At 34.6% G+C, this 22,106-nt stretch overlaps 1 protein-coding gene and 1 pseudogene across 2 annotated transcripts in view; both read left to right on the forward strand.

Annotated features, from left to right (window-relative positions):
• The window catches only part of Lrrc49 (leucine rich repeat containing 49), a 171,569-nt gene that overhangs the window by 94,226 nt on the left and 55,237 nt on the right, over positions 1 to 22,106 (forward strand). For both annotated transcript variants that reach the window (XM_027926029.2, XM_027926032.2), the window contains one exon: positions 9,816 to 9,963. In XM_027926029.2, coding sequence (XP_027781830.1) covers positions 9,816 to 9,963 — 148 coding nt within the window. The remainder of the gene's footprint in view (positions 1 to 9,815; positions 9,964 to 22,106) is intronic.
• On the forward strand, positions 3,796 to 6,191 carry LOC139704567 (52 kDa repressor of the inhibitor of the protein kinase-like; annotated as a pseudogene).

Genomic DNA, 22,106 nt, shown 5'->3' on the forward strand with positions numbered 1-22,106 from the left:
GAATCAGAAATCCTCAAAATGAAGGGATCAATAAGCTAAAATAAAAATTCAATGGAAAGCATAACCAATAGATTAGACCACTTTGAAGATAAGAGTTTAGGCAGCAAAGATAAAGTATATAATCTTGAAAGTAAAGTTGATCATAGAGAAAATGATGTTAAGAGATCATCAACAGAATTTTCAAGAAATATGGGAGAGCATTAAAAGGCCAAATTTAAGATTCATTAGGATAAATGAAGGGTCTAAAATATAAATTAAAGGAATGCACAATTTTTGAAATGAAATAATGTCAGAAAAATTTTCAAACCTAAAGATTGAAATGGAAAATCAAATACAAGAGGCATATAGGACTCCAAATATGCAAAATTACAATGTATCCACACCAAGGCACATTATAATGAAAATGCAAAACAACTTAATGGGCATTTTAAAAGCTGCTAAAGAAAAATAATTAGTCACATTTATAGGTAAACCAATGCAGATCTCAAAAGATTTCTCAACCCAGACCCTAAAACCTAAAAGGTCTTGGAATAATATATAACAAGCTTTGAAAGAAAATGAGTGCCAACCAAGAATACCATATCCAGAAAAAATTAAGCTACAGAATTGAAGATGAAATAAAATCCTTCCTCAATAAACAAAAGCTAAAAGAATTCACAATTAGAAAGCCTGGACTACAAACATACACAATACAACATTTCATGAAGAAGAAATGAAAAATAACAATGAAGCAGAGAGAGAAACTATAATAGAACAATAGTCAATCAGAGACTTTAAATCAATGTAAAAACTAGAAATAAAATGACAAGGAATAAAAATTATCTCTAACAACATTGAATGTAAATGGTCTAAACTCATGAATCAAAAGATATAGTCTGACAGAATGGATTAAAAAATAAGGTTCAGGGCTCAGGCTTGGCCCAGATCTTCCCACATCGACCTGTGTGGGACTCAGGCTCAGAGTAGGACCGGGTCCATCCTGTCACTGGCAGACACCCGCTGGAGCTCAGGCTCCAGGACAGGACTGCTTTTTCTGACCAGCAGACCACTGCCGGAGCCCAGGCCTGGCCAAGATCCATCTACAAAAACATATGCAGGACCCAGGCCCAGGGTAGGTCCAAGTCTGCCACCCCCGCATGCACACACACCTGGGAGCCCAAGCCTATCCTGCTTCCATCTTGGGATACTGCAGATATTACCATAGCCTTCCCCATGCTCCCCTACCTTTTGACAACAGACGGGGCCTAGAAGCAGCTGCATCCTAAAGACAGTGTAAGGTCCACCTTTTCAGCCCCATTTCTGTAAGATGTTGTATCCATCTCGGGGCACCTCTACTATTATCTTGAATTACCTCAGATATTGCTGCCATTACCTTTAGTTGCAGTAGCATACATTGAGGGATACCAGCAGGGTCTTGTAGCCCAACATCAAGGGGAGGTACAGAAAATCTGCATGGATACTATAAGAATTTAAGGTGGAATTGGTAATATCTCAGATCCAAAGGCATTTCTGTATATCAGTGACAAATCCTCTGAAAAGGAAATGGGGAGAACTACCCCATTTACAAAGCATTAAAAAAAATACTTGGGAATCAACAAAAGAGGTAAAAGACGTCTACAATGAAAACCACAGAATGCTAAAGAAAGAAATTAAAGAAGACCTTAGAAGATGGAAAGATCTACCTTGTTCTTGGATAGGCAGAATTAATATTATCAAAACGACCACTACCCAAAGCACTATACAGATTTAATGCAATTTCAATCAAAATCCCAATGACATTCCTCATAGAAATAGAAAAAGCAGTCATGAAATTCAACTGAAAAATAAGAGACTCAGAATAGCTAAAGCAATCCTTAGCAACAAGAATGAAGGAGATGGCATCACTATACCAGACTTTAAACTATATTACAGAGCAATAGTAAAAAAAAAAATGGCATGGTATTGGCACCAAAATAGACTTATAGAACAATGGTAGAGAATAGAGGTCACAGAGACAAACCCACATAAATACAGTTATCTCATACTAGACAAAGGCACCCAAAACACACATTGGAGAAAAGATAGCCTCTTCAACAAATGGTGCTAGGAAAACTGGAAATCCATATGCAACAAAATGAAATTAAGCACTATGTCTCACCATGTTCAAAATTCAACTCAAAGTGGATCAAGGACCTAGGAATTAGATCAGAGACTCTGCACCTAACAGAAGAAAAAGTAGACCCAAATCTTCATCATGTTGGATTAGGCCCCGAATTCCTGAACAAGTGTCCTAAAGTGCAAGAAATAAAATCAAGAATCAATAAATGGGATAGATTCAAACTGAAAAGCTTCTTCTTAGCAAAAGAAACGATCAGTGAGGTGAATAGAGAGCCTATAGTATGGGAGTAAGTTTTTACCACAGGCACATCAAATAGAGCTCTAATCTCTAGGATATATAAAGAACCCAAAAAACTTAACACCACCCCCCCACACACACAAATAACCAATTGATAAATGGGTTAAGGAACTGAACAGACACTTCTCAGAAGAAGATATACAATCCATCAAAAAATATATGAAAAAATGTTCAACATCTCTAGCAATTAGAGAAATGCAAAACAAAACTACTCTAAGATTTCATCTCACTCCAGTCAGAATGGCAGCTATTATGAATACAAACAACAGTAAGTATTGGCGAGGATGTGGGGGGAAAGCACACTCATTCATTGCTGGTGGCATTGCAAATGGATACAACCACTCTGGAAAGCAGTATGGATATTCCCTGGAAAACTGGGAATTGAAGCACCATTTAAGCCAGCTATCCTACTCCTTGATGCTATACCCAAAGGACTTTAAAACAGCATACTACAGGGATACAGCCACATCAATGTTTATAGCAGCACAATCACAATACCTAAACTGTGGAACCAATCTAGATGCCCTTCAGTAGATGAATGGATATATAAAATGTGGTACATATATACAATGGATTCAGCAATCAAAGAGAATAAAATCATGGCATTTGCAGGTAAATGGATGGAGCTGGAGAATATAATGCTAAGTGAAATTAGCCAATCCCAAAAAACCAAATGCTGAATAATTTCTCTGATTTAAGGATGCTGATTCATAATATGCTGCAAGGGTTAGGGGTTGGGAGGATTAAATGAACTTTAGATAGGGCAAAGGCAAAAGGGGGAGGGAGGTTAAGGAAGGGAGCATAGGGGTAGGAAAGATGTTGGAATGCAATGGTCATCATTACACACAAAATAAGGCCCAACAATTTGCTGTCTCCAATAGACTCTCCTCATAGGCAAAGACATCCACAGACTGTAAGTGAAAAGATAAGAGAAAATATATCATTCTTATGGATCTCATAAGCAGGCAGGGGTTACTATTCTCATTTCAGATAAAGTGTACTTGAAGCTAAAGTTAATCAGAAGATACAAAGAAGGTCAAATTTCATACTATTTAAGGGAGTCATACAACATTTATTGTTATTTGTACTCTTGATAATTGTCATTCTGGATGGAGTGAGAAGAAATCTTGGTGTAGTTTTTTTTTAACCTCCTCAAAAGTTATTTCTTCAAAATTGATAACAATACTTGATAACCAGATCCATGGTAATAATACATTTTATATATGAAAGACTTAACTAAAACAATTCCAGAGTGCTACTAGCAGAGGTCACACAGAGGTGAAATGTGGTACCTCCAATGCTGTCTTCTGTGAGATCAGACAAGTTTTCAAAGCATGAGAACTCAAATAGGTGCCCCATGGGCTGGTGGCTGCCCTAAGGAGGTCTTAAGGAAGCACTAGATGCCGAACTTCAGCACTGCCCCCAATTGCATGCGTAAGAGCATGCAGTCTGACCTGGCTTTCTTCAGCTTCCTAGGGGATTTGGTCAGATGCCAGAAGTGGGTAGAGAATTGTAGAAGAGCTGACTTGGAAGATAAGAAAACAACCTGATCAACTAAATAAACATTATCGATTGTGTGCAAACACTTCAAGACATCTATGATCTGTAGAATTCTACATTTCACAGGGGGCATCAGAAAAGTAAAGAATGATTGTGTTATTTTATTTCCCAAAATTAATTGAAACAGATACTTGTGAAGTCATTGGGAGAGTCCTTATAGGACTCTCAGCAAAGTGGATACAAAATCAACTTTTGATTGATAATGCAATACCAAAAATATTTGATCTTACCAGTCATTTGACAATCCACATAGTAGACACAGAAAATGAATAAAAGAATTGAGTGAAGATGAAATCAGGACACTAAAATAGAAAAAAAAATTGATAAAACTTATGAACAGGAACAACAACAACAAAAAAGAAACAACAGCAATGCTCAGAACCCTAGTGCAGAAAAATAGGGTGATGAGCCAGATGAAGAGATTTTACCTTTAAGCTTAAAGAGAAGGAAAACAAAGAATACTCTTAAAGTCTTCATTTGAAGTTTTGATTCTTATGGGGAAAATAAACACACACACACACACACACACACACACACACACACCTCTGAATGTGCATGAGGCTGATGAAATCTCAGAAGGTCTCTTCACTCCTGATAACTTTCAGGCCCTTTTGGAGGGCTAGATAAATTTTGGTGAAGAGGTCCTTAGAAAATGCTAACATGTTGTTCTGTTCAAGAACACAGCAGAAACAGATCTGTGAGAGCTGCATTCAGGAAGAAACTCACAGGGAAGGGAGAGACTCACACTTCTCTCCCATTATCACTGATGATGTGGTGGACATAGCAGGGGAAGAATACCTTCCAGTGTTGGTGAGGTTTGTAGATGAATCTCATAGCCTGAGAGAAGAATTTGTGGGCTTCCTGCTTATGAAACTAATGCAGAAATTTTGGCTGTGAAGTTTCATACAATAACTGAGACGTGGGGACTAAATATGGAGTATTATCATGGCCAGGTTTACATTGTGCCTAGTGGATTCTCTTCCAAAATGAAAGTTGTTGCTTCTAGACTTTTATAAAAATATCCTCAAGCTATTCACACACTCTGCTCTTCCTATGCTTTAATCATGTGGTTGACAAAATCAGTGCCTGCAATGGGGGTGCCTATTACATTAGAAACTATTGAGGAAGTTTGTTCTTTTTTCCATCCATCACCACAATTGCTATTAGAACTTGACAATGTAATTTCTGTTCTTTTTCAGAACAGTGAAGAAAGGGGTAAAGAACTGAAGGAAATTTGACGTTTTCAATGGACAGGCAGGCATGATGCTTTCAAAATTTTGGTGGATCTCCTGCAAGCACTTGTTTTAGATTGTATAAATAGTGACACAAATATTAGATGGTATAACTTGTCAAGCATTTGTACTCTGTACTGCAGTAACAGATTTGATTGCATTGCTACCACTGTTGTTCATAAAAATGTCTTATGTTTTACAAGAGCCTTTAGAAAAAAATCTCTAGGGATAAATTTTTGATATCTTCTTTGCCACTGTATCTTGACCACAGTGCTATATTCATTCAGTGAACTAATGGAAAATATTGAAGTTTATAATGAGTTTTGGTTTGAGGAAGCAACAAATTTGGCAACCAAACTTGATATTCAGATTAAACTCCCTGGGAAATTGCATAGGGCTCAGCAGGGTAACCTGGAATCTCAACTAATCTCTGAAAGTTTCTGTAAAGAAACCCTAAGTGTTCCAACAATGGAGCACATCATTCAGAAACTTAAAGATACTTTCAGAACAGTTCCTCAAAGCTCTTAAATTCTTATCCCTGGTACCCTTAGCCATGGGACAGCTCAAAGTCAGTACATCAGAGGAGCACCATGCTGACATGAACAGAAGTGACTTGCCTAATTGCGACATGCTTTCAGTCAAGCTTCACTATTGGAGAATCAAATGGAAACACAAGGGAAGGATATAGAGCTTCCATCCATCATTTATGAAGCCCTCCATCTGCCTGATATCAAGTTTTTTCCTAAATTATATGCCTTGCTGAAGGTCCTGTATATTCTCCTGTGACAAAGTTTGAGAATGAACACTATGAAAATGGACGAAAGCGTCTCAAAACATACTTGAGGAACACTTTGACAGATCAAAGGTCAAGTAACTTGACTTTGCTTAACATAAATTTTGATATAAAACATGATCTGGATGTAATGGTAGACATATATATCAAACTATATACAACTAAGTCAGAGCTTCCTACAGATAATGCAGATACTGTAGAAAATACCTAAAAGACTTTTAAAATGCATTTTTCCTTACGGAAAAGCCATAAGGTGTATGTAGGTCACTTAATCACTGAGTATTCTCTCACAGGCCTCTCATGAATACATTAGGCACTGGTAATCTGCCAACATTCATGGCACCTATTTGAGTTCTCATGCTTTGAAAACTTGACTGATCTCACAGAAGACAGCATTGGAAGTACTACATTTCACCTCTGTGTGACCTCTGCTAGTAGCACTCTGGAATTGTTTTAGTTAAGTCTTTCATATATAAAATGTATTATTACCATGGATCTGGTTATCAGGTATTGTTATCAATTTTGAAGAAATAACTTTTGAGGAGGTTAAAAAAAAAAACTACACCAAGATTTCTTCTCACTCCATCCAGAATGACAATTATCAAGAGTACAAATAACAATAAATGTTAATGAGGATGGTGGGAAAAGAGTATATTCCTACATTGTTGGTGGGACTGCAAATTGGTGCAACCTCTCTGGAAAGCAGTATGGAACACTAGGAATGGAATCACCATTTGATTCAGTTATCCCACTCCTTAGTATATAGTCAAAAGATTTAAAATCAGTATGCTACAGTCATACAGCAGCACAATCCATAATAGCTAGGCAGGCTATGGAGCCAAGGTAGGTGCCCTTCAACAGATAAATGGATAAGAAAAAAGTGGTATATATACAGAATGGAATATTATTCAGCCGTAAAGAAGAATGACTTTATGACATTTGCTGATAAATGAATGGATCTGGTAACTGTCATGCTAAGTGAAATAAGCCAATCTCCCCATCCAATGGTTGAATATTTTCACTGATATGTAGAAGCTACTATTAAGAGGAGGGGGCCATATTAAAAAAAAGTTCAGTAGATTAGACAAAGGGAAATGAAGATAAAGGAGGGGCAATGGGAAGAGGAAAGACAGTTAAATGAATCTGACATAAATATATATACACATGAATATAACACATTGAGTCTCACCATCATGTACACCCATAAGAAATTAATTAATAAAAACTATGGGTAAATGACAGAAAGATCATTAGAGGCAAGGTAACAGGAGTTGTGAGAGGGAAGGGGAAGAAGAGGTATTGGGGACTGAATTAGAACAAGGTGTATTCCATGCTTTTATAATTATGTCAAAATAGATTCTACTGTTATATAAAACTAAAAGAACCAATAATATAAAACAAAGAATCCAATTAAAAATGGGCAAAAGAGCTGAAACCACATACAGATGGCACATTATACATATGAAATAGCTCAATATCCTTCATTGTTAGGGAATTGCATATTAAAATGAGATACTACTACACACCTATTGGAAGAACATCCAAACACACTGACAAATATCATATGCTGGTGAAAATAGGACGCTTATAAGAATGCAGGATATTATAGCCATTTTGGAAGACAATTTGATAGTTTTGATAGTTTCTTACACAGCTAAAATAAACCATCTTACTATATGATCCAGCAATTGTACTCATAGGTGTTTACTCAATTTAAATTAAAACATGTCCATTTAAAAAGCTGCTGACAAATACTTATAGCAATTTTATTCATTTTCACCAAAAAATGAAATCAACCAAGATGCTCTTGATAAGTGAATAAGAAACTGGGCTACATTCATACAATGCAATATTTCTCATTAATAAAAACATTAGCTATAAAGCCATGAAAAGACATGGATGAGTGCGCATTAAATGCATATAACTACATGAAAGAAGTCAATATGAAAAGGCTAAATTCTAGTAGTATTTACTTCCAATTATTTGACATTTCTTAAATTTCAAAATTATAGAGACAGTAAAAAAGATCAGGGATTTCCAGGAATTGGAGTGAATAGGAGGAGAATTGAATGGATAAACCATTTGGGGGGGGGGGGCATGAAGACTATCCTATATGATATTTTAATGGTAGATATATGACATTATGCATTTGTCAAAACCTGTAGAATAAATATTACAGTGATAAATCCTCAATGTGTGCAAATTTTAAAAATTTTTATTATTTAGGAGCTTGGAAGATCCATGAAAGGAATGCAAATTGTAGCAAGAAAATCTAACTGTAGATTTTTAAATATATGAATAAATCTCCCTGAAGGGGTGGGGGACAGAGGCACTGGCTTATATAACATTGGAAGTGAATCTTTGAGACTCAATGCAAAAGGAATTATACTTAATCATTGTATTTAAGTTGATAAAATTATTTTCTATTGTGAGTACAGCTTATAAATTCTGATACCTCTATTCAGATATACTGGAATTGAATAATTAAGTAAATAGGTAGCAGATAGTAGAAACCAGATTTCTCCTTGTTGCAGTAGGAATTTTCAGACAAGCAAGGGCAGTAGGCTAAAATGATTCATTCGGTAATAATTTAGATTTGGAGACATCACTATGAATTGTCATGAATTAGCCTAATATAGATACAGATGGTTATAAAGAGAAATGTTAAGATATTTATATATATATATATAAATAAATATACATATGATATATATATTATATAATATATATTATGTGTGTGTGTGTGTGTGTGTAATTTTTTTCTCTCAGCTGAGAGGGCCTAAAAGAAATGATACTAGGTTAGCAAAAAGTATATCTGGAGCCCCTAGATCTTTGTTTCTAATATCTTCTCCAATAAAAAGAGCCATAGTTCCTTGGAGAAATGGTAGAGTCTAGGAACAAGGCAGGAAATATTTCAATCTAAAAAACATTGTAGAACTAGAAATTAAGGAAGTACTACTACTAGTAATAATAATCCATATTGATGGTCAAGGAACATATAGGAGCCAATTGAAAGAATTTCCAAAATGGCCGAAGCTGAAACAATTAGAACAAGAAAATAAGTAAAGTGGTATTGATAAGTAACCCAAAGCATAAAATAAATATGCATAAGTCTAAACTGATAGAAATAAATAAATGCACCCCCAAATACAAAAAAGAAAAATTCTAAATTATTAAGGAGGGGGAAATACTTAACTCTTTCCTAAGTGTGGACTGCACATCATATAGTGACTTCCTTTCAAAGTGTTCAGTATGAAAAAAGGGAAAGGAATACTAACTTTACATTGGGGAAAACTGAAAAACACGGCCTGAGCCAGATGATCAAGGCAAATTATCAACAGTGGTAAGTCATGTTAGCATAGGTTCCTTAACCCTAGTGTAGTCATGAGAAAGATATCCAACAAATCCTAATAGAAGGCATCCTACAAAATAGCTGACAAGTATTCTTAAAATTGTCAGGGCTATTGAAAATATTTTAAAAAGTCTGAGAACTGTCATAATCAAGGGGAGCTTAAAGAAACATGACAACTAAATATAATGTATCCTGGATGGGCTCCTGGGAGAGAGAAAGAATACTAAGTAAAAACTAAGGAAATCTGGATGAAATTTGGACTTTAGTTAGTACAACTGTATTGATATTGGCTCATTAATTGTAACAAGTGTACTGTACTAATACAAGATGTTAATAAAGAGAAAACTGAGTGTTAAGTATTTGGGAACTCTTTATACTATGTTCTCAATTTTTCTATAATTCTAAAGTTGTTCTTTTAAAAGTCTATTACAAAAGCATTATTTGAAGGCCTCAGAATAATCCAGCGGTTTGTCTCTCCTGTAGTTTTGACAGTGTTTCCTGTCTTGCTGACTCTACTTCCCTATCAGACATCACTTTTGATGGCAACCCAATAGCTCAAGAGTCATGGTACAAACACACTGTCCTTCAGAATATGATGCAGCTGCGCCAGCTAGATATGAAGAGAATCACGGTGAGAACATTTTCAAAGTGTTTGCCATATTGTTTTCCTACATGTGGATTAGGAAATTGAGATACCTACCTTTTGCTTGAAATGATTCTTAATTTTAGTTAATTATGGAACTGTGCATTATCATAACTGTATACTTCATAATTATAATTCCAATTTTTACTACCTTCTCCCATCTCCAATTTCCTTGAAGAGTTTTGTAAATTAATAAATTTTGCCTTCTATTTAAATTAATTATCATGCTTATTTTTCATTCTTGCTTAATATCCAACTAACAATTTATTTTGGAATGCATGGTAAGGACTTCATTAAGTGAATGACATTGTGCAATGATTAAGAACTTGGCTGCAGGAGCCAGACTGTCGGAGTCTGAATACTGGCTTGACTATTTTCAACCATGTGACCTTTGGCAATTTGATTAATATTTCTATATTTCATTTTCCTTCAAGTAAAAAAAAGAATCATAATTGCCCTGTGTCATAGAGTTGTTGTGAAGATAAAGTATCAAACTTTAGAGGGATAGGAGGCTCCTAGAAAGTTTTGTATGCAGTTATTTATGTTAATGTTGTACCTTCCAAAGTAGCTCTTTTTAAAATTAATTCCCTTTTTCATGTACTTCAATATTTTGAAATGGCTGCTGATCTAAGTGAATCATGCAAATGTGGCCTCTTCTTTTTAGTTGCACAGTGCACATTAGCATATTATCGGCTTTAAGAAGTTCTCTAAGAAAGAGACTTGCCTGACTTTGTTTCATTGCATTCCAAATTTATTTATTTTTCTCAGAAAATATCTATTAATAACCTTAGTTTGATTATCTGTGTCCTAAGAAAAAATCCCAAGCCTCTGTTTTTTCTCTTCTAGCGTCTGCTAATTTTGATGTGAATTGTGTTGTCACCTAGGTTTACTCAATTGCCAAGCGACTTGTTCTTTGTATACCATCTTCGCAGTGTGTGCACTTATTTTTTTTTTCATTTACACCTCAGCAATATTATGGACATTGAGGCAGGTTAGCAAATATTGAAGTGTGGATGAAAGACTCAATATCAAGAGCCTCCTAGGATTCTCCCTCTTTCTCTTTGTTCCAGGATGGACATATGATTCTTTGTCCTCTCGGATTATTTAGATCTGTACTATCAACATTGTTTTGTATTTTAGGCAAAATTCTTTACCCTTACCTCCATGTCTTTCTTAATTAAGCATTCTTGATACTTCTAATTGCTCTTCCCATGAGGCTGAGTTGTGTGGGGAAAGACAGCTGTAGAGCAGATTTACACAAATTAGTTCATAATTATGTGTTTTTCATAGTGAATGTGTTTGGCAGACTTGTCTACTGAGCCAATATAGTCTTTTTAAAAATTTTTAAAATTTATTTGTTCTAATCAGTTACACATGACAGCAGAATGCTCTTTGATTCATTGTACACAAATGGAGCACAATGTTTCACTTCTCTGGTTGTATATAAAGTAGGGTCACACCATTCATTCAATCATACATACCCCTAGGATAATGATGTCCATCTCATTCCACCATCTTTTCCATCACAATGACCCATCCCCTCGCCTCCCTCTCCTTTGGCCAATCCAGAGTTCTTCCACTCATCCCATGTCCCACCCCCCCATTATGGATTAGCATCCACTTATCAAAGAAAACATTTGGCTTTTGGTTTTGGGGGATTGGCTTATTTTGTTTAGCATGATACTCTCTAACTGCATCCATTAACTTGCAAATGCCATAATTTTATTCTCTTTTATTGCTGAGTTATATACCACAGTTTCTTTATCTGTTCATTTATTGAAGGGCATTTAGGTTGGTTCCACAGTTTGGCTATTGTGAATTGTGCTGCTGTGAACATTGATGTGGCTGTGTCCCTGTAGTATGCTATTTTAAAGTCCTTTGCGTATAGACCAAGGAGTGGGATAGCTGGGTCAAATAGCGGTTCCATTCCCATTTTTCCAAGGGATCTCCATACTGCTTTCCAGAGTGGTTGTACCCATTTTCAGTGCCACCAGCAATGTATGAGTGTGCCTTTTCCCTCACATCCTTGCCAACACTTATTGTTGCTTATAATCTTGATAACTGCCATTCTGACTGGAGTGAGATGAAATCTTAGAGTAGTTTTGACTTGCATTTCTCTAATTGATAGAGATGTTGAACGTTTTTTAATATATTTGTTGATTGATTGTATTTCTTCTTCTGAGAAATGTCTGTTCAGTTCCTTAGCCCATTTATTGTTTGGGTTGTTTATTTTTCTGGGATTAAGTTTTTTGTGTTCTTTGTATATCTTAGAGATTAGTGCTCTATCTGATATGCATGTGTTAAAAATTGGCTCCCATTCTGTAGGCTCTCTATTCACCTCACTGTTTCCTTTGCTGAGAAGAAGCTTTTTAGTTTGAATCCATCCCATTTATTGATTCTTGATTTTATTTCTTGCACTTTAGGACTCTTGTTAAGGAAGTCAAGGCCTAATCCGACATGATTTAGATTTGGGTCTACTTTTTCTTCTATTAGGCGCAGGGTCTCTGGTCAAATTCCTAGGTCCTTAATCTACTTTGAGTTGAGTTTTGTGCATGGTGAGAGATAGGGGTTTAATTTCATTTTTGCTGCATATAGATTTCCAGTTTTCCCAGCACCATTTATTGAGGAGGCTATCTTTTCTCCAATGTGCGTTTTGTGAGCCTTTGTCTAGTATGAGATAACTGTATTTATATGGGTTTGTCTCTGCATCTTCTACTCTGTACCATTGGTCTTCATTTGTGGTTTTGTGTCAATACCTTGCTACTTTCTTTACTGTAGCTCTGTAGTACAATATAAGGGCTGGTATTGTGATGCCTCCTGCTTCACTCTTCTTGCTAAGGATTGCTTTGGCTCTTCTGAGCTTTTTAATTTATTTATTTATTTTAATTTTTGTTTTGGGGGTACCAGGATTAAACACACAGGCTCTTGACCACTGAGCCACATTCCTAGACTTATTTTGTATTTTATTAGAGATAGGGTCTCACTGAGTTGCTTAGCGCCTTGCTAAATTGCTGAGGCTGGCTTTGAACTCACAATCTTCCTACTTCCACCTCCTGAGCCGCTGGGATTACAGGCGTGCACCTCGCGGGGCCTGGACCTTTTATTTTTCCAAGTGAATTTCATGATTGCTTTTTCTATTTATATGAGGTATGACATTGGAATTTTAATTGATATTGCATTGAATGTGTATAGCACTTTTGGTAGTATGGATATTTGACAACATTGATTCTGCCTATCCAAGAGCATGGGAGATCTTTCCATTTTTAAGGTCTTCTTCAATTTCTTTCTTTAGTGTTCTCAAATTATTCCATGAAATATAAAAGGAGGGAACCCTCCCAAACTCATTCTACAAAACTCGTATCACCCTAATGCCAAAGCCAGACAAATACTCATCAAGGAAAGAAAACTTCAGACCAATATCCCTGATGAACATAGACACAAAAATTCTCAGTAAAATTCTGGCAAATAACACACCAAAACATATTTAAAAGATAGTGTACCATAATCAACTGGGGTTTATCCCAGGGATGCAAGATTGGTTCAACATATGGAAATTAATAAATGTAATTCACCACATCAGTTGATTCAAAGATAAGAATCATATGATTATTTCAATAGATACAGAGATACCAACAGCAAAATATAGCACCCTTTCATGTTCAAAACACTAGAAAAACTAGGGATAGTAGAAGCATACTTCAACATTGTAAAAAGCTATCTGTTTGTAAACCAAAGGCCAATATTATTCTAAATGTAGAAAAATTGGAAGCATTTTCTCTAAAAACTGGAACAAGACAGGGAGGCCCTCTTTCACCACTTCTATTTAACATAGTCCTTGAAACTCTAGTCAGAGCAATTAGACAAAAGAAATTAAAGGGATTCAAATAGGAAAAGAAGAACTCAAACTATCACTATTTGCCCATGACATGATTCTGTACTTAGAGGATACAAAAAATTCCACCAGAAAACTTCTAGATTAATAAATGAATTCAGCAAAGTAACAAGATATAAAATCAATATCCATAAGTCAAATGCACTTCTATACCTCACTGATGAATCCTTTGAAAAAGAAATTAGGAAAATCACCCCATTCATAATAGCTTAAAAAAAAAAACTTGGGAATCAATTTAACAAAAGAGGTGAAAGACCTCCATAAGAAAAACGACAGAACACTAAATAAAGAAATTGAAGAAGACCAATATAATCTTTAGGACAGTAACCATTCTTTCTCTTTCATTTCCTGACACATATAGATACTCTATAATTTTTTTCCTTTTCCTTTTCTTTCTTGCCTAATTCTGAGAATGTAATTGAATTTACTAATGTTTAATAAAGCCTTATTAATTGAGTAAAATTTACTTTCATTTCTTAAATAAAGTAGAATCATTATATATATATATATATATATATATATATATATATATATATATATATATATATATTTCTTTTACATTCTATAAGATGTATTTGCCTGGTAAGGAAATGGGAGAAGGTCATGAGAATAGAATAGAATTGGGGGCATCTGTACTGATAATTAAAGAGCAGTAATATTTATAGAACATATAAATATAAACATAGAGCATATCTGTTCCTTCATGGCTTAATTTTAACAATTAAAATTTGGAAACACTCTTAAAGTTACAGAAAAAAAGTACAGAACAAAGAATGTTTTTTCTTAAACTCAGAGCAAAATTCTGACTTGATTCTCCAACAGCTGTATAAGCAAAGATATCTCCTATAAAACCTCACTACAACTAATGAAAATGAGAAATAAACATTGAAATATTACTAGCATCTAACTCTTGCACCACATTCAACTCTCACCAATTAAGTTAATAATGTTTTCCGTAGCAAAATGCTCCAGTGTTATAGATGCCTTTTGTAATCATGCCTCTGTGTGTGTGTGTGTGCACATGTGTGTGCATATAATTTGTTGTTTTCCTGGAATAGCTCCTGGCTTTTTCTTAAACTTTCATAACTTTGATAGTTATGAAGATTACAAGTTAGTTATTTGGTAGAATGATTCTCAATTCAGATTTTCTACTGTTTTCTCATGATAAATTTTTACTTATAGATTTGGCTTAAATGTCATAAAAGTGAATTTATGTTTGCATTGCATCCTATCAAGAGATTTTTTATTCATATTTATTCCTTTACTGATGACGTTTACTTTGATGATGTATTCCAGGTTTTTTCCTTGTGAAGGTATTTTTAATAACTTTGTAATCCCATTCCTCAAAGAAATTTTAACTTATGCATATCAGTGTGAACTGATGATATTTAGTTTCACCTTTTTAGTTGAGTGTAGAAACAATGGCCCTTTTAAAGGATTCCTGATAGCAGATGTTTGGAGCTGGCTACATGTTTTTGTAAATAATGTTTATTGGAACAAATTCCTATTCATTTGATGGTGTCCATTTATCTGTTGTCTATGTCTGCTTTGATGTTGCAGTGGTAATATTGAGTAGTTGCTAGAGACTATATGCCTACAAGCCCCAAATATTTAACATCTGGCTAAAAAAATTTTCTGATATTCATTCTATAACAATTTTTTTTTCTTAAGAAAAAAATCTTGATTCAATTTTGGTATAAATTTACTGTATAAACATTTTATTGAGGTGAATTACACAAATATGTAATGATCCTAACTGTGTGAACTCATTCAGGCATTGTGGAATATTTTTAATTTTCAGATTAAACAGTGAGATTTGATATCTGTCAGATAGAACAAAGTACTAGCTCAAGATGGTTTAACATTTTAACATTAGGTCATGTTATACTCTTTTCTATCACATCATACCCTTACAAAGCTGAGTTTTCAGTGGTCATTATGACAAAAACTATGCCCAAACCAGTGTGGAAACAGAGAATAAGGGTGGCAATGTCCAATCTGATGCTTAGATCTGATGTTTGAGAAGTTATGAAATGTCCTACAGATTACACACATTATATTGGTAAATAATTGTGATTATTTAATAATGGTTTTAATATTTTTTTCTTTTGACTCACATATATTATTTTTTTCCAAATGGCTACTAAGTTGTTTAGTTAGTTGTTTGGATCTCTCTACTTAGTAAGTGGAGCTGCTAATATTCATTTGGCCTAAAAGCACTGTGATATTCCTGACGAAACTTTTAGGCCCCATGAACTGAGAGGTTCTGTAATAGGGTTTTGGTAGACACTAAAAATGACAATATCAGATTCACAGTTTGTGCCTTAGAATTAATTACAGTCCTCCAAAGAAGCCATTGAGCTATAATTTGCCACTCCTTGATCTATTACAGAGACAGGCTTGTAGCCAGATGATGATGCAAAATGACAATCCAAGTTGGATAAGACAGCTAGATCATATGTGTGCATGTTTGTGCATATTCATATATATGCACATGCTTACATATGCTTACATACATACTTATATGCTTATATACACATTCTTACATGTGTACATGCATGGACACCCTAAATGGTATTGAAGAGCAAAGCAACTCTTAAGTCTGCCCAAGAAACAGGAAAATTACCAAAGGAGAATATATCTGTGGAGAACAAAGGTATGCAAAATGCAAAGGGGTGCTGAGAGAATATAGCAACTGATGGAAGTTGAATATGGCTAAGAGTTGAGTGTACATGCAGAGAATAGTGGGAGGCATGCCCACTACAGGCAAGGGATAGGGCATTTTATATCATTATATAGTTTATATTTTTTGTCTTAATCATAATAGGAAGAAACCCTCGAAGAGTTTGAGGTAGGTAAAATAGTTTACCTTTTAAAAATACTGTCCAGCTGGGTAGCAGCCTGAAGGATGAATTTGGGAGGATGGGATGTGTGACGAGAAGCAAGAGATTAGTCAGGGTAAGAGATTCTAGGCATCTGATCCAGCGGAATAATAAGAAATAAGATGATGCTATCTATTAAGGCTTCAAATTCTATCTTCCTTTAGTTATTTCTTCTAGGAAGAAGGGGGCTTTGTCTACTAATAATAGAATAAAGGTTAATAAGATAAAAGTAAAGCCTATGAGAGCTGAATAAATAAGTTTGAATCCAGGCCCATCTAGACCAGGGGTTGACAAACTTCATCTATAAAAGATATAATGGTTAATTTGAATTGTCAACTTGATTGAATTAAAAGGCTTCTGGGTGTGTCAATGAGGATGTGTCTAGGAATGATTGGCATGTGGGATACCAACTGAAGTGGAGACCCTCCCTAAGCATGGGCAGCACCATCCCATAGGATGATGGCTTGGATTGAATAAAAGTAGGAAGAAACAGCAGATGCAAGCTCAGTTCTTATTGAATGAGTTCTTGATTGTTGCTGTGATGGTCTGAGGATATCAGACTCCTGCTTCTTCATTCTTTCAAAGTGGACTCTGCTAGTGATTCTCCAAGGAATTTCCAAAAGCCTTAGGGCTTGGACTAGGGTAGCACCATTGATCCCTCTTGTTCTGGGGCTTTAGCCTCTTGCACTGCTGCAGCTACTGGTTCTTCCAGCTCTCCAGCCTGCAGACGGTGATTATGGACTATCCAGCTTCTGGTCACGTAAGCCAACCTAATAAGTCCCCTTTTTATAATTATACTTCTTGTTGACTCTGTTCCTCTAGAGAACCCTGACTAATACAAAGGATTTGAAGGTAAATATTTCAGGCTTTGTGAGCTAATACAGTCTCTGTTGAAAGTACTTAACTTTCCCATTGCAGTGTAAAAGGAGACATGAACAATACATAATTTAATGAGCATGACTTTATTCAAATAAAGTGTTATTTACAAAAACAATTAGCAGGATGGATTTGACCTGTGGACTAGAATTTTTCAATCCTTGATCTAGAGCACTGAATAAATTGCTAGACCATTAGAGAGGTAATTTTGGTAATAATAGAGTAGCCGAGGATTAAGGTGAACTAATCTGTTTTTAATCACGAAAGAAAAAATATAAACTCTCCAAATTATGACAATCAATATTATAAAAAATATAAACTCAATTATTAAAAGTTGGTTTTAAGTATTTAAGGAATTGATCACTAGGAGGCAGCATTAGTTTACTAAAAGCAATCCATGCAAAACAATTAGTTTCCTATTTTAAACTTTTAAAATTGATATAGTATCTAGACATATTTATGAGTACATTATAAGGCATACATACAATGTGATGATCAAATCAGGGTAATTATTAATATACCCTTTCAGAGAAGTGTTGCTGATTGTGTTTTGATATTTAAGCAAAGTATTTGGAAAAGTCTTTTTTGACATCATTTTGAATAAGTTGTATGACAACGTGGTTAAGTTGACAATTTTTCAAGTTTATCTACAAAACATGAAGGAATGGATTGGTGCCAGCCTTTAGAAAATCTGTACTGACATGCGATGAGGGGTTTTCCTCTTGCCTGTTTTATTCAACATTTTTGTTAAGGTCAATATAAGAAAATTTTAATGTTACTCTATTAAAGTGTGTAAGTGACAGAAACTGAAGATGTTAGAGATCCTCTTATATTGTTTGATCAAATCAGAATCCAAAAGTAACCCAATAGTCTAGGATAGGGCTTGGCAAATTATAGCCTACAGGCCAGATTTGTTCTGCATCCTGCTTTTGTTTAACTGTTAAGTAGTTTTTATACTTTTAAAACATTGTTTTTGTTTTTTTAAGGGAGAACAGAGAACAATATAAGATAGAAATCTTAGATAGCCCAGAAAACCTAAAATATTTACCATCAGACCCTTTACAGAAAAAGTTTACTGACCCCTCATCTAGAAAAATAAACAGAATTTAATAAAATTTTTTTAAAAAGATAAATTGAAAATATTGAGCTTTAACCTCATACTAACAATCTGACAGAACAATTTTCAGCACAAATGCAGGGTTGTGGAGAATGAGATTTAGCAGTTGTGTGAAAATAATGCATTAGAATTGATAAGCTCAACCTGAGTTAATTACAAGATGTGATTGTTAAAAGCTAATGTTGCTTAAAATAATGTTCATTTATAGAAATAAAGAAATTAGGAAATGAAGACAGTCATTCCATTTTTTTCTTCAATAGTCAGATTACACCTGAACTATTAGTTTTAGAGAGGAGAGAGAGAGAGAGAGAGAGAGAGAGAGAGAGAGAGAGAGAGAGAGAGAGAGAGAGAGAAAGGGAGATTGATTCAGACAGTCTGAGGAGTAGAACAAGGGTCATTATACAGAAAATTCTGAGAAGTCAAATTTTCGTCCTTTAATTTCTAAGGCAGCATTTTGGGAATGCAGGCACAATTCTCACAATTCTGAAAGAGAAACAATGTCAAACTTTTTACCTCAAATGCACATTTAAATGACTTAATATGAACATGTTTACAGTTTACTCACCCCCCCCCCAAGAAAAATGGAATAACTCATTTCAGGCAAAAGTAAGTTTCTTCTTTTGGTAGACATTACTAACACTCACTGATGATTTGATTCTCTTCCTTTTTTTTTTTTTTTTTTTTTTTTGGTACTGGGGATTGAACTCGGGCACTCAACCACTGAACCACATCCCGGCCCTATTTTGTATTTTATTTAGAGATAGGGTCTCACTTAGCACCTAAGTTCCTTAACACCTCGCTTTTGCTGAGGCTGGCTTTGAACTTGTGATCCTCCTGTCTCAGCCACCCGAGCTGCTGGGATTATAGGCATGCGCCACCGAGCTCTCCTTATCTTTTTGACATGTGGAAATGTGGTATTTCTACACCCTTTTGAAGTTATGTGTTGCTGTGTAACTTGCTTTGGCTAATGAAACATGAGCAGAAGTACTGTATCTCATTTTCAGGCAGAAGCATTTAAAAGCCTGTGCAAGATTCTCTGTGCTTTCTTCCTGTGGTCATTATGGAAATATATGTTGGGTTGAAGATATCATCAAAATAATAGTACCCAGGAACATTTAGCCACTACATTGAAGACATTTGCAGTAGTGTTTGCATGTTCAAAAATAAACATTTCTTATTATAATCTAATGTCAGTTTTAAACTTGTTACAGCAGCATAACCTATTGTGTTTGGGCTTTTCAATCTCCTGCTAGTATTTAACGGCTAATTCCTGGCCCAGTAGAAGTCAGGTGATGTGGTTCCTAATCCTTGCTTTAACACTACCTATGACCCTGGAAAAATCAGTTTTCTCTGCTAAAAGAAAAATAAGGCTATCTCTTCGAGACCAAAACACTGTGATTTTTAAATCTATTTCAATGTTTTATATATTCAAGGAAAACAACAGCAGTTATTCTAGAGTGTGTGGTTAAAAATGCATTGCCTCTTTATTTTAAAAATTCCACATAGTAAAGGACTACTATTTATTTTGGAGCAAAACTTCTCGTATACATTGTTTGAGAGCTGCAATAATCTGCTAGCAAAGTATAATCTAGGTTATCAAACACCTATTAAATCATTGTACTGCTTAATTATCTTGAAATTATTTCTATATTGGGTCTTCATGGTCAAACTAAAATAAGGAAAAAAGTAGGGGTTTTTTTGTCCCAATCTTTTCCCTTTCTTTTGCTACATAAAGAGTATGGCTTTTGTCCCAGATACTGGAGTAGACTATTATCATGAAGGTGCCAGAATTTTACAGATTTTTTCCTTCTTACCAACAGATTTATAGCTTATCTTCATAATTAGAGGTTTATTTTTGTTTCTAAATTTAGTTATTCTATAATTATTTGAGCTGAAATGCAGCCATCAAATGTAAAAATTCCTTAAAACACTCAATATTTAAATTGATTGGTAAAAATCCAGTTTTCCAAGGTTTAGATTTCCTTTTTAAAGCCCTACTGCCTTTAATAGAAGCTGAAATTCTTTTTGAAAATCTGATGAAATCATCTCTTAAGTATGTGTAGTACGTGATCCATACAGTTTCCAGTACTGCTTGAAATTGGCTCTTTGAATAACCAATCTGTTTCTAGTTCACATTTTATAGATGAGTCAACACTGAACATCAATATATTTTTTTTATCTTTTAAGAAATTTGTTCTAAAATAGGTTATACTCTATAGGTACCAAATTAGTATTTATTTAATAAAAGAATTTAATATAATCATTAAACCAGCTATTTTGTGATGCTAGGGATCAGAGTTCTGCATTTTTTATTTAGTTTATTTCTCCTCATTACCTCTATTTAGTTTTTTAAGTTAATAAGAATTATCTCCCATTTTGAGAAAAAGCACTTGAAATTTGTCAAAAATCACATTAAATTTCCATTCCCTTTAAAACAACTAAATCAGTAGGCTAGGATGTGGCTCAAGCAGTAGCGTGCTCCCTGGCATGCGCGGGGCGCTGGGTTTGATCCTCAACACACATAAAAATAAAATAAAGATACCGTGTCCACCTAAAATAACTAAAAAATAAATATTTAAAAAAATAAAATAACTAAATCATATGGTAGATTTCTAATGAATTCTAATCTCACTTTTTTCATCTCTAAAATTAATTTTTAAAATTTAAATATAAATTTATTATAAAAATACACTACAATTATCATTTCTAGCAAGACATGGCTTCTGGTTCTTATCCAGATGTTGTCACTAGCTGTGTTACCTCATATAAGTTACTAACTTCTTAGAGCATAGTATCCTCATTCCTAAAATTAGAATCTTTTAGTGGATTCTTTTCTAGTTTTCTTTTTTTAACTCTGTGATAATTAATGTTTGTGCATGTTTTAAGTGTATTTCTTTATCTATCTTAAGTCTTTGTTTTCAGGGACAAATATAATGGCCCACCTTGTAGAATATATTTTCATGTCTTCTTTGACCTTCCTTAATATATATTGGTGAGGACAAGCTAGATTTTGCTTTGGCACCAACTTCTCTAACCTCATTGGGCTAAATCAATAAGTTTATTTCAGGCTCTTAATAGTCTGCCATGGTATGTAGTCTGGGATCTGTGCTTTTTGTTTTTGTCTTTGGAGGGCTCAATTTTCAAAGTACCCACTATCTAGAGCTTTGCTTTATTTACTAGAGTAGAGGTTAGAGAGAAAACAGCCTCATTATACTGCCTTTGAAAACTTCCACCTAGAAGTAAATATATGTCACTTTTGTTTATATAACATTGGCCAAAGCAAGTCATATGGCCATAGTTTCCTATTTCTGAGTGTATTTTCAAGGTTATCTTGAAGGAAGAAATTGTTTCCTCAAATTGTGAC

The sequence above is a fragment of the Marmota flaviventris genome, chromosome 2 (genome assembly GCF_047511675.1).
Source record: "Marmota flaviventris isolate mMarFla1 chromosome 2, mMarFla1.hap1, whole genome shotgun sequence".
Lineage (NCBI taxonomy): Eukaryota > Metazoa > Chordata > Mammalia > Rodentia > Sciuridae > Marmota > Marmota flaviventris.